At 46.9% G+C, this 16566-nt stretch overlaps 1 protein-coding gene and 1 non-coding gene across 2 annotated transcripts; one reads left to right on the top strand and one right to left on the bottom strand.

Annotated features, from left to right (window-relative positions):
* Positions 1–2838: 2838 nt before the first annotated feature.
* On the bottom strand, positions 2839–15926 carry EIF4A3 (eukaryotic translation initiation factor 4A3). The gene is made up of 12 exons (XM_007462345.1): positions 15713–15926; positions 13599–13671; positions 12910–12976; positions 12199–12261; positions 11237–11369; positions 10964–11044; positions 8950–9091; positions 8349–8487; positions 7249–7364; positions 3485–3592; positions 3257–3384; positions 2839–3075 (listed from the first exon to the last, which is right to left on the bottom strand). The coding sequence occupies exons 1-12, from the start codon at positions 15879–15881 to the stop codon at positions 3059–3061; spliced, it is 1236 nt and encodes a 411-aa protein (XP_007462407.1). The 5' UTR covers positions 15882–15926; the 3' UTR covers positions 2839–3058.
* Positions 4973–5045, top strand: TRNAE-CUC (transfer RNA glutamic acid (anticodon CUC)). The gene has a single exon. It is a non-coding gene; the product is annotated as a tRNA-Glu (tRNA).
* Positions 15927–16566: the final 640 nt, after the last annotated feature.

Below are 16566 nucleotides of genomic sequence, written 5' to 3'. Positions count from 1 at the left end.
ACCCTTACGTCCCCACCTCACACCCTAGTATCACCCATCTCTAAGGTGACTGGAAAACATCCAGCCAGGCCTGGTGTCAGTCATGTGGTGGGAGATGCACCCTACCCCCGACCCTGCCCAAGGGCTATGTAGACTAAGCTGCTACCCCCAACACCTCTGTTCCCAGGCAACAGCTGGTCTGCTTTTGGTCACTATAGACTAGTTTACATTTTCTGGAATTTTATATAAATGGAATCATATAGCATGTATTTCTTTTGGTCTAATTAATTAGTCTAATTACTTTGAGGTTTATCCATGTTGTGTGCTTTTTAATTGCCAAATAGTTTTCCATTGGATGGAGGTGCCACATTTATCAAATTTACATGGATGTTAGGATTGTTTTCAGTTTTTGACTATTGTGAATAAAGATGATGTAATCACGGACCAGTCTGTGAACGGACATGTTTTCATTTCTCTTGAGCAAACACACACCAAGTGTGATATGGTCAGGTCATATGGAGGGTGTGTGTGTGACTGAACTGTTTTCCAAAGTGGGTGACCCACTCTGCACTCCTACCAGCCTTGCTGTCGCTTGGTGTGGTCTGTATGCTCATTTTCAGCTGTTCCAGTGACAGTGGATCTCACGGGTCTGACTTGCAACTGAAGATGGCGAGCATCTTTCATGGACTTATGTCACCCATAAATCTCTGGTGAAGTGTCTGTTCAGGTATCTTGCCCATTTTTTACTTGGATTTGTTGACCTTATTATTGAGTTACAGAGTACATTGTTTTTCCAACTGCTACCATAACAAATTACCACAATCTCTGTGGCTTAAAATAACACATTTATTCTATCACAGTTCTGTAGGTCAGAAATTTGACACGGTCAACTGGGCTAAATTAGGTGCCAGCAGGGCAGCTTCTTCTCTGGAGGCTCCAGGGGAGAATGTGCTCCCTTGCTTGTGCAGGTTGTCGGCAGAATTCAGTCTCCTGAGTGTATGGATGTGAGGTCCACATGTCCCTGTGGTTGTGAGCCAGACGTCCTCCTCAGCTTCTAGAGGCTGCTCCATATCCTGGCTTGTGGCACCTTCATCTTCAAATCCAGCAATGGTGGGTTGAGTCCTTCTCACGCCAGAGAATCAATCCTGCCTCTTCCATTATACCACTCTCTGACCCATGGTAGCCCAGAGCATTCTTGACTTTAAAGGGCTCATGTGATTAGACAGGGTCCACCTGGATAATCCAGGATAATTTCATCTCAATCTTTAATTACACCTGCAAAGTCCTTGCCATTTAATGTAGCATATTCACAGGTTCCAGGGATTAAGAGGTGGGTCTTTTGGGGGGACCACCATTCTACCTACACTTAAAGTTCTTGATATTTTCTAGTTTAAGTCCTTTGTCAAGTACATGCTTTGCAAATATTTTCCCCCCTTGCTCATGCCCTTTTTGTCTTTAAGTATAATTTTAGAGGAGGAAGTGTAAGATTCCCCACCTGATTTTTGAGGTATAGTTCACATACCACACAATTTTACCACTTTAAAGTGTACAATTCAGTACTTTTTAGTACATTCACAGAATTGTGCAACCCTCACCTCTGTCTAGTTCCACAACATTTTCATCACCCCCAAAGAAGCCCTGTCCCCTTTAGCAGTCACTCCCTATTTCCACCTCTCAGCCCCCAGAAAACCACTAATCTGCTTTCTGTCCTATGGATTTACCCATTTGGGACATTTCACAGAAACAGAAACACTGTGGCCTTTTGTGACTGGCTTCTTCCAGTTAGCCTATCATCTTCGAGGTTCATCCATATTGCAACGTGTCAGCACTTCATTCTTTCCTATTGCCAAATAATATTCATGTGTACTTACCATATCTTTCAGTCGATGGGCACTTGGGTTATTTCCACTTTTCAGCTATTATGAATAATGCTGTGAACATTTCTGTCTAACCTGACACACCATCCCCTTGTTTCAACACTCAGCCACCATGGGTTACAGCTGAACCCACCTGACCTGTGACGCGAGTGGCCCCAAGCACCTGCCCAAGAGCCTCCACCCACGTGCGTCAGTGCCAATGTCCCACTGCTTCCCTCCCCGAGCCCCCAGTGATGCGCATTCCTTTCCTGGTGCTGGAGGACACTGGTGAGCTCACCTGTGCAGTCTGCACTCCAGACTACTGCCTGCGCAGAAGGACACCCTCAAAGGGAAGTATTCTAATTGCTCCTACTGCCCAAGAGCCAGGCTGCTTTCCAAAAAGTCTGTACCTACTAACGCCACCATTATGTCCCCCACACCTTCACCAACACTCAGGGTTAATGGTTATGAAAACATAACACTTCTGAATCACCCCCAAGGATACACATTTCCGTGGATGTTTGCATTTCTTTGTTACCTTACTTGACAGCATCTCAATTAGGTTAAGTTTCTCAGGTGTCTTACCTTCTGGCTTGTTTCCTGCTTGCCCCTCCCTGAATCACTGATGGTGCCCTGTGCACAACCCCTCCTCAGCTGTGGCCAGTGGGCTCATTAGTCCAGAGGAAGCCTGGCTGGTGAATCCTTCCTCCCGGTTATCTGCCCAGGGCGCCATCCTCCTGCCCCTCTGCATTTGGGCACACAGACCCAGGCCAACCCAGAGAAAAGTATTTATGGTCTCAACTCCCCCACCTGCCATCCATTAAGAAATGGGATTGGGTACCAATCTGGGTAAGTAAGTGTGGAGAGGCCAGGCAGCTTACCACTTCCATTTCACCATCTTAAAGATCAAAAAAGGTGAAATGACTGCCCAAGATCATACAGACAGCAGGTTACTAGAAAAGCTGAGGGCAAACAAAAATCAGAAAGAAATACAAATTAAGAGTTTATGGGAAAAGTTTTAAATGTTTAATGAAAAAGACTTAAAGCAATGCATTATTTACATGTGGGTAAGAAAAGGTGGCAGAATCTCCAAAGTTTGTCTGGGGGTGGGGGTGGGGGTGCTTTGAGAAGAGAATTCACATAAACCCCATTAAATAGAAACTGGCCCTAAATATTTCCAAATTGATACAAAATAGGTGAACAGGCTCCAGCAAGCAGATTGTTCAAATCAGATCAGCAACTAAAAGAGAAGATAAATAAGAAGGAAGAATACAAAGTGAAAATTTGTAAATTTAAGTAAAGGCTCACAAAAGACTTCTCAAAAACAAAAGAAAAAAAAGCGGGAAAAACCTCAAGTGCCCCAAACAAGGAACCAGGAAGCTCTCTCTAAAACAATCACAAATACGGATTTATTGTCTTACCGTTCATGGGCATCTCATCAATCTGAGTGGAGTAGTACTGCTCAATGTCTCTGAGGATTCGTATATCATCATTCTTCACAAAATTAATGGCCACGCCCTTTCGGCCATATCGACCTGATCGCCCAATTCTTCAACAATAAAGCAAAATCACTTCAGTAAACATAGCAAAAAAGGTTTCAGTAAATCCATCAACAAGAGTGAAACCAAAGAAAAGCTTGTGCTGCCTACCTGTGTATGTACAGCTCTCTGTTGTTGGGCAGGTCGTAATTAATGATGAGAGACACCTGGGGCACGTCCAGCCCCCGGGCCCAGACGTCTGTAGAAATGAGCACTCGGCTGCACAAAGAAAGGCATTTGAGACAATCACCTTAGCATAAAAGGGTCAGACCGGGCTACGAACACATCAGGGCCCCTCACACTGGCCCCTCTGCAGGCTGAAGCACAAGGGACAGCACCAGAAAGCCCCGTTCAGAAGGTGCGTTTGGTATATTTCATTACTTAGGTCATGTGTGCTGATAAAGAAAAAAAATTTGGCTATCTTTTACACTACTACATTTAATTTGTTTAGAGCCAGTCCCATACCAATAATTGGGAAGGACATTTTACTTTTGTCTAGCAAAAACAAGTACAGCGGCCTCACTGATTTTGGTGCAGTGTTTATATTATCTTCAAATTAGAAACGCGGGCTTCCCTGGTGGCGCAGTGGTTGAGAGTCCGCCTGCCGATGCAGGGGACACGGGTTCGTGCCCCGGTCCGGGAAGATCCCGTGTGCCGCAGAGCGACTGGGCCCGTGAGCCATGGCCGCTGGGCCTGCGCGTCCAGAGCCTGTGCTCTGCAACAGGAGAGGCCACAACAGTGAGAGGCCCGCGTACCACAAAAAAAAAAAAGAAAAAAGAAAAAAATTAGAAATGCAACTCACACCTCTCTGTCCTTCACACAGGACAGAATCTGACAAACCACAGACCCACACTATCCAATGCTGAGGCCACCAGCTCACCAAGCACCAGAGTGGCTGGTCTGAAATGAGATTGTCTTATGGTATAAAATTCACACTGGATTTGAATACTTAGTACAAAAAAATGCAAAAACTCAATATTTTTAATGTTGATTACATGTTGAAGTGATATGATATATTGGGTTAAATGACATATGTTTACTTGAATTATATTTCTATTGGACATCGCTAGTCTAGAAGCATTCAAAGTCTGAAGGGACAGCAGAACAGAAGAAAATCCTGCCAGATAATCACATATAACTGGAGCCCTAAGAATGGGGCCAAAGCACCAACAGAGGGGTAAGGCCAAGAGTCACAGAAGTGCCAAACAGAGGGAGTAAGACTGAATCACACATGGACCCATCAGCGTGAAACCACAGAAACAAAACAGACCTAAGAAGCAGCCTGCAGAGAAGACACTGTTTTATATGAGCAGCAGCAGGTGACATCCCCACAGGACCGACACAACCAAGAAACACCAGATAGAGAGGGCCGACTGCACTAGGCCACTTCATATAAGGGATTAGAATGTCTGCAGAGTTTGGTGTCCACAGGACTTCTGGGACCAATCCCGCCTGGATTGCCTCCTTCAACACATCAGAAGGAGGTGTTTCAAGATGAAGCAGACATTTCCAAAGAAACTTAGACATTTTGTTACCAGCAAACCCAAACTAAATACAGAAAGACATTCTTCAAGCACAAGGAAATGCATCCCTGGGACTTCCCTGATGGTCTAGTGGGTAAGACTCTGCACTCTCAATGCAAGGGGCCCAGGTTTGATCCCTGGTCGGGGAACTAGATCCCGTAGGCATGCCGCAACTAAAGATCCCATGTGCCACAACTAAGACCTGGTGCAGCCAAAATAAATAAATATGTATATATTAAAGAAAAAGAAATGCATCCCTGATGGAAGCTCAGAGATAAAGGAAAGACAGAAGAGTAACGAGTATGGTCAATATGCAGCATTCATTTTATGAATTATGTAAGTTTCATTATATAAAGCAAAAATTTCTTGTTGAGGTTGAAATATATGTAAATTAAAACATGACAACAGTGACAGAAGTCTGGGGGGGGGGTGGTCACTGAAGTCAGGGTTTCAAGTTCTCTGTGTCTCAGGGGAGATGGTAAAAGTACCAAGCAACCACAGCTGATGACTCTTCAGGGTGACCACTAAATAACATAAAGAAATAGGGCTTCCCTGGTGGCGCAGTGGTTGGGAGTCCGCCTGCCGATGCAGGGAACACGGGTTCGTGCCCCGGTCCGGAGGGATCCCATGTCCCGCGGAGCGGCTGGGCCCGTGAGCCGTGGCCGCTGGGCCTGTGCGTCCGGAGCCTGTGCTCCGCGGCGGGAGAGGCCACAGCAGTGAGAGGCCCACGTACCGCAAAAAAAATAATAAAAAAATAAATAATAACATAAAGAAACATTTTCCAAAATAAAAAGTGGGGAGGGCTTCCCTGGTGGCGCAGTGGTTGAGAGTCCGCCTGCCGATGCAGAGGACACGGGTTCGTGCCCCGGTCCAGGAAGATCCCACATGCTGCGGCGCGGCTGGGCCCGTGAGCCATGGCTGCTGAGCCTGCACGTCCGGAGCCTGTGCTCCGCAATGGGAGAGGCCACAACAGTGAGAGGCCCATGTACCGCAAGGAAAAAAAAAAAACAGTGGGGGAATAACAACAACAAAAAATCCAAACTAAAGAAAGAAAAAAGAACCACAGAAGAGAAATGACAAGTAAGATATAAGATGGTCAATTTAAAACCAAATATATCAGTATTTACATTAAACGAAACTGGACTAAATGTTCCAGTTAAAAGACAATTATGGGCTTCCCTTGTGGCGTAGTGGTGAAGAATCCGCCTGCCAATGCAGGGGACACAAGTTCGAGCTCTGGTCCAGGAAGATCACACATGCCGCAGAGCAACTAAGCCCGTGCACCACAACTACTGAGCCTGTGCTCTACAGCCCGCACTCTAGAGCCCATGAGCCACAACTACCGAGCCCACATGCCACAACTACTGAAGACCACACGCTTCTCTTGTTGTGGAGCCCATACTCCACAACAAGAGAAGACACCACAATGAGAAGCCCGCGCGCCACAACAAAGAGTAGCCCCCCTCACTGCAACTAGAGAAAACCCCCGTGCAGCAATGAAGACCCAATGCAGCCAAAAATAAATACAATAAATTTTTAAAAAGACAGCAATTATCATTAGATTAAAAGAAAAGGAAAAATAAAACCCAACTATATGCTGGTTGCATGAAATCCATCTAAAGCTTAAGTCTACAAACCAGAGGTGAAGGAAGAAAGGTGGTACTAAGGAGACACCAAGCGTTCAGAGCCGGTGCTGCTGATCAGACAGAGCAGGATTCAGGACAAAAGCCCTAGTAGAGAAGGGCAGACACTTCCACAGCAAAAGCTAAATCCTCCAGAAATGTAGTAATTCTGAACTTGTACACTCAGGTCTCTGGACCCAAAACGCAAGAACGGACAGAACCCCCAAGAGGAAAACCAGCACTCTCAACACTGATGAAACAAGGCTTAAGGGAAAAAGGGTAAGGATGCAGGTTTGAGAAATACAGCTAGCAGCTGAAATCCAACACCACACAGCACCCCATCTTGTCCAAGCACAGAGAACGTTTGTAAAACGACCCCATGCTGGGCCACAAAGCATGCCTGAATACACACTGAGGGCATGAAATCACACAAAGCGGGTTCTCTGGCCACAGTGGGATTAAGCTAAAACCAATACAAAAAGATAAACAGAAAATCTCCATTTATTTGGAAACAGAAAAATACGCTTCTAAATAAGGCAACCGACCTATGTAGTTAAGGCTAGTTCTCACCTCAGCCTAACCTATCACCCCAGCAGTGGCTGCCCTGCTCAACAGCAAGTTGGTGACCTGCCCGAGCTCAGCTGTGGGAAGGAAAACTCGGGTAACACCCCGTAAATGCTGGCCCACAACACCAGCACCAGGACCACAGCAGAGAGCTCAGCCAACCCACCTGGCACCAGACCGGAACTCCTTCATGATGGACTCACGCTCCTTCTGGGGCATGTCCCCATGCATGGATGACACGGTGAAGTTGGCTTCCCTCATCTTCTCCGTCAGCCAGTCAACCTACAGATGGAATCAACAGATACTGCCATAAGTTCACAAACCAGAGACTGTATACAGGATTTCATGTCAATTACCTGCAGAACCAAGTCGAATATTCATAAACAAGTGCTCTTAAAACCCAGGCTAGGGACTTCCCTAGTGGCACAGTGGTTAAGAACCCACCTGCCAATGCAGGGGACACAGGTTCGAGCCCTGGTCTGGAAAGATCCCACATATCGCGGAGCAACTAAGCCTGTGCGCCACAACTCCTGAGCCTGCACTCTAGAGCCTGCGAGCCACAACTCCTGAGCCTGTGTGCTGCAACTACCAAAGTCCACGCGCTTAGAGCCCTTGCTCTGCAACAAGAGAAGCCACCACAATGAAAAGCCTGCGCACCACAACGAAGAGTAGCCCCTGCTCGCCACAACTAGAGAAAGTCCATGCGCAACAACGAAGACCCAGCACAACCAAAAAATATATATATATATACATATACATAAACAAAACTCAGGCTAATCCTCACTGGCTGTGTAGAAAACTTAATTTTGCCTAGCAAATACTGGGGCAAAAATTCTCTTAAAAGACAATATGTCACTGTTCTCATTTGAAATTTAAGTTGGAATCTTTTTTGGAATGTGGTCCAAATCTTCTTCCTATTCCAAGGAGAGCTGCCAGGGTTCTCAGCTCTGCCGGCACATCAGCATCACCTGGGAGCTCAAAGAAAGTGGGTCCGGGCCCCACCTGAACCAATGACCCGGAACCTTCAGTCAAGGGACCAGATCAACACCCTGCACACGTTCCCTGGATACACCCGCTTTTCCGCTCATCGTCCAGGGTGACTTAGAGCTAAAGCGCAGAGCCCAGTGGCTGCCCGAGGAGACCACGTACCCAGAGCCTAAAGCACGTAATTCTGGTCCTCAACAGAATATACCTGACCTAAGTTCTATGAAAACCGATCTTTGGTTTTCGCCACAAGGACGTTGAAGAGCCAGGATGGCCACGCACCTTCCTCTTGGTGTTACAGAAGATAACAGCCTGAGTGATGGTCAGAGTGTCATAGAGGTCACACAGCGTGTCGAACTTCCACTCTTCTCTCTCCACAGCCACAAAAAACTGCTTGATGCCTTCTAGAGTCAGTTCATCACTGGAAGACAAACACAATCCTGTCAACTCATCCTTCCAACCAAAACTTGAGGACCTGCGCAGGCCAGGGGCTGTTCCAGGCACGGGCCCAACCCCCAGCGGCCCAGGAGCCTGGGCATTAAACCCCCGCCCCTCCCACCAGCCACATCCTCCTAGGAGTCGCCACTTCCACCGCATGGGCCGAAGCCCTGGATCAGTGTGAACCTTTAACCACACGTTGTATATGGTTCTAAACAAAATGTTCGGCTGTTCAACAGAATACACATTTTACTGCCAATGGTAAATAAGTCCATCGATAAGTAAATACCATCAGCAAATTTTTTAGTTCGGAATTAATGGATCAAAGGAGACTATATAAAAGCTGGCTTTTCAAAAGAGAAAATTAAAAAGAACTTTCATGTTTTAAAACCCAAATACAACTATGCTATGTTTTAGTCCCACCTGAGAAGTAGGGCATCCTCACCGTTTCACCAAAATGCGGATAGGGTCGGTCATGAACTTGTTGGTCATCTCCAGGATCTCGTGGGGCAGCGTGGCACTGATAAGCACCACCTGAGTGGCCGGGGGCAAGTACCTGTACACATCGTAGATCTGTTCTTTGAAACCTGGGATGAGGAATGAGACACATGGGGAATTTTTAAGGCTGCACACTTTGAAACAGAAGTTGCACATCAACTGCTCACATTTAACTGGACGCAGCACTGTGACTGTAAAGGTGCAAGATTTCACACGGAATCTTCTTCCAGAGCTGGACCAAATTCTCGCATCCCCTCTCCTCTCCCTGGTGTGCTCTAGGGATCAGAGCCCCACCCAAGAGTCCTGGATGCCAACAGGTAAAAGCAACAGAAACCTGAGCCCACAACCTCAGACCCTTGCAGGTAGTTTCACATCTCAGTTCCAGCTGCTGCTGCCCTGTGAGGGTATGCATCTACTGTGGCCAGATCTGCCACATTTTAAATAAATCCAAAGATCTAGATTTTTTTTTTTTTTTTTTTGTGGTACACAGGCCTCTCACTGTTGTGGCCTCTCCTGTTGCGGAGCACAGGCTCCGGACGCGCAGGCTCAGCGGCCATGGCTCACGGGCCCAGCAGCTCCGCGGCATGTGGGATCTTCCCGGACCGGGGTGCGAACCCGTGTCCCCTGCATCGGCAGGCGGACTCTCAACCACCATGCCACCAGGGAAGCCCGAGATCTAGATTTTCACCAAAAAAATCTCCACTTAAAAAAAAAATCTCCCACAGATACTGACCCATGTTGTACACCTGAAAATGTTACATGTCAATTATACCTTAATTTAAAAACCTCCCAATTAAATAATGCAACTAGTTTACATTATTTCATATGGTACAGGCTGAATAAAACCCGCTGGCAAGCAGGACCTGGCCCTCGGGTCACCACACCACCACCTCTGCAGGGCGGGTTAGGAGGCTGACGTGTGAGAAGGGGACAGGTGGCTGCGAGGTTCTGACTGTAGAGATCAGGGGGCCAGAAGCTACATTTCCGACACGTTCCCAGCTGACACAGATGCCACTGGTTCTGGAGACCTCACTTTGTAGTAACTGTACCTTTAACTTAGCTGAAGAGCAGGGCCTCCAGGTAAGGGGCCCAAGACAAAGGTGGGGTGGAAGGCTGCTCCAAGGGGTGGCATCAGCCTCTAGGTTCCTGAGAGAACTGTTCAAGAACCAGGGAACAGGAAAACACTTGGGAAGAACCCCATGAGTTACTGGTGACTCCTGAGAAGCAAAATATTCCCTTCACGCCAGGCGACCCCAATGTCTAAGGGGATGACCCACCCGACCCCCTGGTATGGGAGTAAGACTGGAGGGGGGTGTGCAGGGAGGGGAGGCATGAAGACACTGTGAGGTACTGCCCGCAGCTGTTACTGAACCAAGGTGACAGCTGTCGTTATGCATTTCCCAGTTGCTGTGCTAAGAGCACAACTGCTATGACTTACGGGTCCTCACATATTTGTCCTCATACGTTTTGGGAGAAATACATGAAATACACCCCAATTCTAGAAATTTATCTTGAAAAGTAACCGATAAAAGAGTAAAAACAACCTGGACAACCAATAAAAAACAACTAGTGAAATAAATTATGGAACATCCAAACCACAAAATACCCTACTGCCACGTAACGAGATTTATTCAGCTATCTGTTCCACCCCTTCCCCACCACCAGGCATCTCTGCACCACATCCCAGCTCCACGCCGCAGCCATCTGGGCTCACCCACCACACAACGAGCAGTACCCCATCAGTTTGGCTGAAATGCTGTTTTTCTGGTTGTCATCAGTCTTACAAACCACTACCATAAAAAAATCAGAGTTTCATGTTCCTAAGTGCACCCAGGGCATAACTGTTTTCCACAAAGAACATACTACTTATACTGAGTTCATTAGCTCCACATTTCAATCTTACACGGTGAAAATTTAAGAATTTTACATCAATAGAAAATGAATTCTTTTGTTACTCATACCTTTATTCAACATTTCATCAGCCTCATCCAAAACCAACATCTTGATAGCACGTGTCCTCAAACTTCTGCGACGAATCATATCTATAAAATCAGATTTCAAAATAAGTAGACCTCAGGCTATAAGTAAAGAGCCAGCCATTTTAACCAGTTTCCACAGCATTTCAGGGACCTTCTCTCCACTTCTTACTCAAATGCAAAAATCCACTATGTAGCGTAACAAATCGAAAATGGTCCTCTATTGTTTAAGCACTTTTTACAGACAAAAGCAATTACCAAAGACACGCCCAGGTGTGCCAGCGACAACATGCTGTCCATAATCCAGTTTCCTGATGTCCTCCCCCACGTTGGTGCCCCCAATGCAGGCATGGCACTGGACATTCATGTAGTCACCCAAAGCAAGCAGGCCCTGAATTAAAACACAGATTCATGTTCAAGGTCTGCCCCAAGACCACTATGAAGTCTGAAACATCTGAGTTCCCCCAAAATGAAGATTGTTTCTATTCTAGTTTAAGATGACCACTGGGTATTGTTTATGCCATTATTTCTATCATAAAACTACAGAGAGCCCAAGTCTCCTCCTTCCACTCTTTTCTGCACCAGAATGAAGTCAGTTTTACTGTTTTCTCATTACAGAAGCAGTATGTATTTACAGAAAAATAAGAAAATATATAAAATATATAAAACTCATAATCCTATCTACCTACAGATGCTATTAACATCTTAACAGATACACTTCCAAAATGTTTATACTATAAAAACAAAATAGTTACAATTATTTTTAATTTTTTTGGAAGAAAATTACAATTGCAAAAAACTATTGGAATCACACAAGCTACACTAACAATGACTTCATACAAACCAGCAACTCATATAATATGTGATTTATCACAAAATGTTAGGAATCAGGGGAAAAAAACCTGACAGAACAGAAAAACCGGATTAGATTAAGTCAATCAGTTGGCCTGAACAGCGTGGGGGTTAGGGAGGGAGGTTAGGTATGCCGGCCCACCTACCGGCTGCAGACACCCCTCAACCCCAGCTTAGTTAGATATCCACAAAGACTTTACAATCAGCCCTCCCTAACCTTGGATCCAACCAACTTCGCATCATGTAGTGTTGTAGTACATATTCATTTTTTAAAACCTGCATACAAATGGATCCATGCAGTTCTAACCCATGTTGTTTAGGGTCAACTGTACTTGCAGATACAACAGTGCCATCTTTAACTGTCTTACCTTCTGGATCTGTACAGCTAACTCTCTCGTTGGAGCCAAGATCAAAGCTTGGGTTTCACGAACCTAGTAAAATAATTTGTCGGAAAATAGAGAATCTCAGTATCTTCACGGTAGACTGCACTAATTCAGACTCAGATCTATTTTGAATACTATCTCAAGTTAACCACACATCTAATTTCAGGTAAGCGAACCTGAATGTTACTTAAATTGCATATCCAGTGATAATGGGTATACCGGTCAGGATTCTTGTTTACAGACAAGAATTTCCACTAGTTAAAAAAATCTCCCAGTTTACAGATACAGAAAACAAACTTATGGTTACCAAAAGGGAAAGGGTGGAGGGAGGGATAAATTAGGAGTTTGCGATTAAAATATACACACTACTATGTAAAAAAAGAGATTACCAAAAAGGACCTACTGTATAGCACAGGGAACTATATATATCTGAACCACTTTGTTATACACCTGAAACTAACACAGCATTGTAAATCAACTAAATTTCAATAAAAATTTTAAAAAAGACTCTCAGTTTAAATAAAAAGGAATTTATGACAGGATATTAGCTCAGATATTAGTATGCACTTAAGATTCTCTTTAAAAACGTGCTTAATCAGTACAACTAGAGATATTTAAGAACTGTACCTCTTGAACACTGTAGTTACAGAAGGTAAAGGAAGTATTTCCTAGGATTGAAGAGCAGTTTAAGATTACCTGAATATCCAAACACTGGAGGACAGAAATACTGAAGGTGGCTGTTTTGCCTGTACCAGACTGAGATCTAGTAAAGAAAACACAGATAAATGGGATTTAGAGTGATGGGCTACATGCCACTGCTCCCATTCATGTAACCCCCGCCCCAGCAGTGCTCTGAGGAGATGGGCTGCAGAAGCACTGGGCAGCTTCTTCCAAGTCGATTCCCCCACACCCCCTGACCAATATCTTAAGTGCAAGTTGGTGGGACTCAGGCATAACGTCACAACTTTTAAATCATGGGTGATAAGGACAGTAAATGTGGCCTTTGCATCAGGGGGTGACAGAGCTGCAGAATCTATAGAATGGGTGTTAGAGGTGGCAAAAAAAAGATTCCCCTTTATATAATTCTTTTCTACGATTTCAGACTTTTTTATTTTTGTCAATGAGTCTTTAAAAATTAGGCAAATAGGGAATAATGCTATTAAGAGTATTATATACAATTACATATGCCAAATAATAGGTTAAGTAAAACTGGCTTAAAAAAAAAAGAGAAAGCTTTCTGGAGTGGAGGATGCAAAACTAAAAACAAACAGCCCATAGCTGAAGTCAAGGCAAGAGCTGGTAACGGCATCTGAATGAAGAAGCACTGAACTACACATTGCTGTGCTAACCAGCACCGGACTCCCCCTCTGCATGAGCAGACTTACTGTGCAATGACATCTCTCCCTTTAATTATCTGCTTAATGGCTCGCTGCTGGATTGCTGATGGTTTTTCAAAACCTGTAAATTAAAACAGAAAAAAATGAGCTCTAACCACTAGGACAGCATACTTGCAACCATACACTGGAGCTCCTTGTGCCAAGGATGTTATCTTTTTTAAATCCCCCACCCCCTCCTAACCCAATGTCCAACATACTAAGCTCTCAAGAAACAGCTGCTGAATGAAGTAGGCTGAAGTGGATTTTTATACTAACATACCATCTTATTTATACAGACACAATCTCTAAGGAACACTGTTGCAAAATAGAGACACCCCAGTTAGGTTAAAAAAATGCTGGTGGTTACTCCTGGAGAATGGGGTGAGGGAGGCTCATATTTTACTACAATTACTTGTGTATTGTTTGACTATATTACAATAACCTGCACTAATGGGGTTTTTTTGGTATTACTTTTTAAGTTAAAAAAAGGGAATATAAACCCATCAGTGCTGTAGTCACCACTCCCCACCAGCAGTAAGTCTGCAGGTTGTTTGTTATCACCTACAACCCCATTTCATCTACTCCTCCTGCCTTGATGCAGCTACATGAACTACAACACCACCCCTCTACTGTCCAAGTAAACAAACAAAACTTTACATACAAATAATGTACTTTAACTAATTTTTGGTAGTCTTTTAAAATGTAGTACAATTCCCCATCTAACACAAAACCAAATGTAACAGATGATTTAAACCCCTCAGGATGACCCAGCAAGTAGATGGGAAACTAAAAACAGTGTTTTAGGGCAGGGACGTCCCGGGTGCCAAGAGGCAGGCAGGGCTGTCGGCCACACTACAAGGGCCAGCTGCAATGGTTCTTCACCTCCCATTCCCTCCGTACCTTCTCTGTGCTAGACTGTCATGACATCATGAACTGTTGGATAAAAAAGATGTCGGTCCCAGTCCCAAGCATTAAGCACAGATGCTGATCACGCCCGTCTACATCCCCAACCCGATCTCTTCCCAACTGTCTTCTTGACATCTCCTACTGGACGGTTTTCAGGTCCCTCAAGCTCTCCTCATTCAAGAAGAGCTCCCTCGAGTGCTCCCCACCTGAGGAGAGGGCATCATCACCTGCCCAGTTACTCAAACATCCAGGACTTTCATCTCCTGCTCACATTCAACCCATTTGCAAACACTGTTAGTACTCCATCTCCACCACAATACCGTCATCACTCCCCTGGACTAGAGCAAAAGCCTCCTAACATCTCCCTGCTTCCTCTCCTGCCTCACCTCCCCCCATATCCAGACACCCAGGACCGCCTGTGACTGTAAATCTGATCCCATCATTTCCCTGCTTAAAACCCTCCAATGGCCTCCCACTGCACTTAGAAATAAAATTCAAACTCTATCACCTCGCACCATGCTTTTCAAGATCTGCGCCCCCCGCCCCAAAACTCGCCCCTAAGCTCCCAGGACACGGAGATTCTTTCTCTTCCTGGAATACATAAGGCTCCCGGCTGCAGGGCCCTGGCACCAGCTGCCCAGTTCTACCATAATCTCATAACGGGTTCCTTAGCCCAGATCTCAGCTCAAATGCCAGCCCCTCCTGGGAGCGCCCTTACCTATGTGCTCTACTATTTTAACTCTCTCCTCCCGCCAATCACGCTTGATTCCGTTATCCCGCTTTATTTTCTTCGTAGCCATTACCACTGACTATATAACCCTTCTCCCAAACATAACAAGCTCCCTAAGGCCTGCCTGGTTCACTGCTAAGCCGCCAGTGCCTAGAGCCGCGCACGTTCCTAGCACCTGGCAGGTCAATCATCTGCTAAATGAGTGACTCCGGGGTGCAAGAAGGACCCTGCAGACCTCGCGGGACCCTGCAGCCCTCGCGTGACCCAGCATGGCGCCCCGCCGGGAGAACAACACCCGAACCGGCCGACACAGACGGGGGGTGGGGACACTTGCTGGGGGCAGGGGTCGCCCGTCAGGGCCCCCAGGCTCGGCCTCAGCCCCGACCCCCAGCCCCGGGGCGGCCGCACTCCCAGTCTCGGGAACCACCCCCGGCTGGGCCCCCCGCCTCCCCGCGGGCGCCCCAGCCCGCGGCCCGAGCTCACCGACCGTAGGCGTAGATGCCGCGCAGCAGGTCCTCCCGCAGGCCCATGGTGTCGAACGTGGGGGTCACGTCCACCTCCTCACTGGTCTCGAATTCCACTTTGGTCATGTCTTCCTCTTTGAGCAGCCGCTTCCGCGCCGAGCCCGAGGTCGCCATTGTGGCCGTAGCTGCCATGATTCCGAGCAGGCTGAGAGCCAAGCTCGCGGCTCACAGGAAAGCGGAAGCAGAGCCCCGCGCCGCCGCTTCCAGGAACTGACGTCATAGCACGAGCGTGCGTGCGTGCGTGCGTACGAGTGTGCGTCGGGGCCAAGCCTCGGAAGGGGCGGGGAGCTCCTGGTCACGTGAAAGGGAAAGGGCGCCTGCTGCAGGGAAAGGGGTGGTGCTGCGGCTCTTGCGCGGGAGGGGCTCCCGCGGGATCTCGCCGAATCGGACTCCGCCCACCCCTACAAATGGTGCGGAGGCGGCAGGGCTCAGCAGTTCGTACTGGGTGTGGTACTCCCGGCCTGGCTCTCCGGCTGATGTAGCCCTTTCCAGTTACCGGATCCTCCGCGCGGGACGGTAGACCTGGCGCCCCTGCAGACGGGCTGCGGACCGCGCCGGGGCGCCCCTGCTCAGGGCGGGGTCTCCAGGCGGCCCTGCTTCGAGTGGGAACCTGGGCGCGGGTCCCCACCGGTACCCATTCCTTCGTGTGTACGCATGTTCCGACGTTGTCGCCGGCCGGGGACGCCGGCAAACGCATTACTACTCGTTATCACTGCCGCCCGATGGAAATCCTCACTGCACATTGTCTGCTTTTGGAAAGTCTGGAATCTTTAACTGCCTGCTTGTCAGCTCTCACTGTAACACCCCCAGGCCGGTT

Source organism: Lipotes vexillifer, unplaced genomic scaffold, assembly GCF_000442215.2.
Source record: "Lipotes vexillifer unplaced genomic scaffold, Lipotes_vexillifer_v1.1 scaffold1691, whole genome shotgun sequence".
Taxonomy (NCBI): domain Eukaryota; kingdom Metazoa; phylum Chordata; class Mammalia; order Artiodactyla; family Lipotidae; genus Lipotes; species Lipotes vexillifer.
This window is presented reverse-complemented; position numbering and strand designations above follow the sequence as displayed.

Coding starts and splice junctions, on each gene's coding strand:
- EIF4A3 (XM_007462345.1), bottom strand. CDS start 15,881: ATGGCAGCTACGGCCACAATGGCGACCTCGGGCTCGGCGCGGAAGCGG. Junction 12,977..13,598: donor GGGAGAGATGTCATTGCACA/GTAAGTCTGCTC, acceptor TTTCTTTACTAG/ATCTCAGTCTGGTACAGGCA. Junction 11,045..11,236: donor CACACCTGGGCGTGTCTTTG/GTAATTGCTTTT, acceptor CTGATTTTATAG/ATATGATTCGTCGCAGAAGT.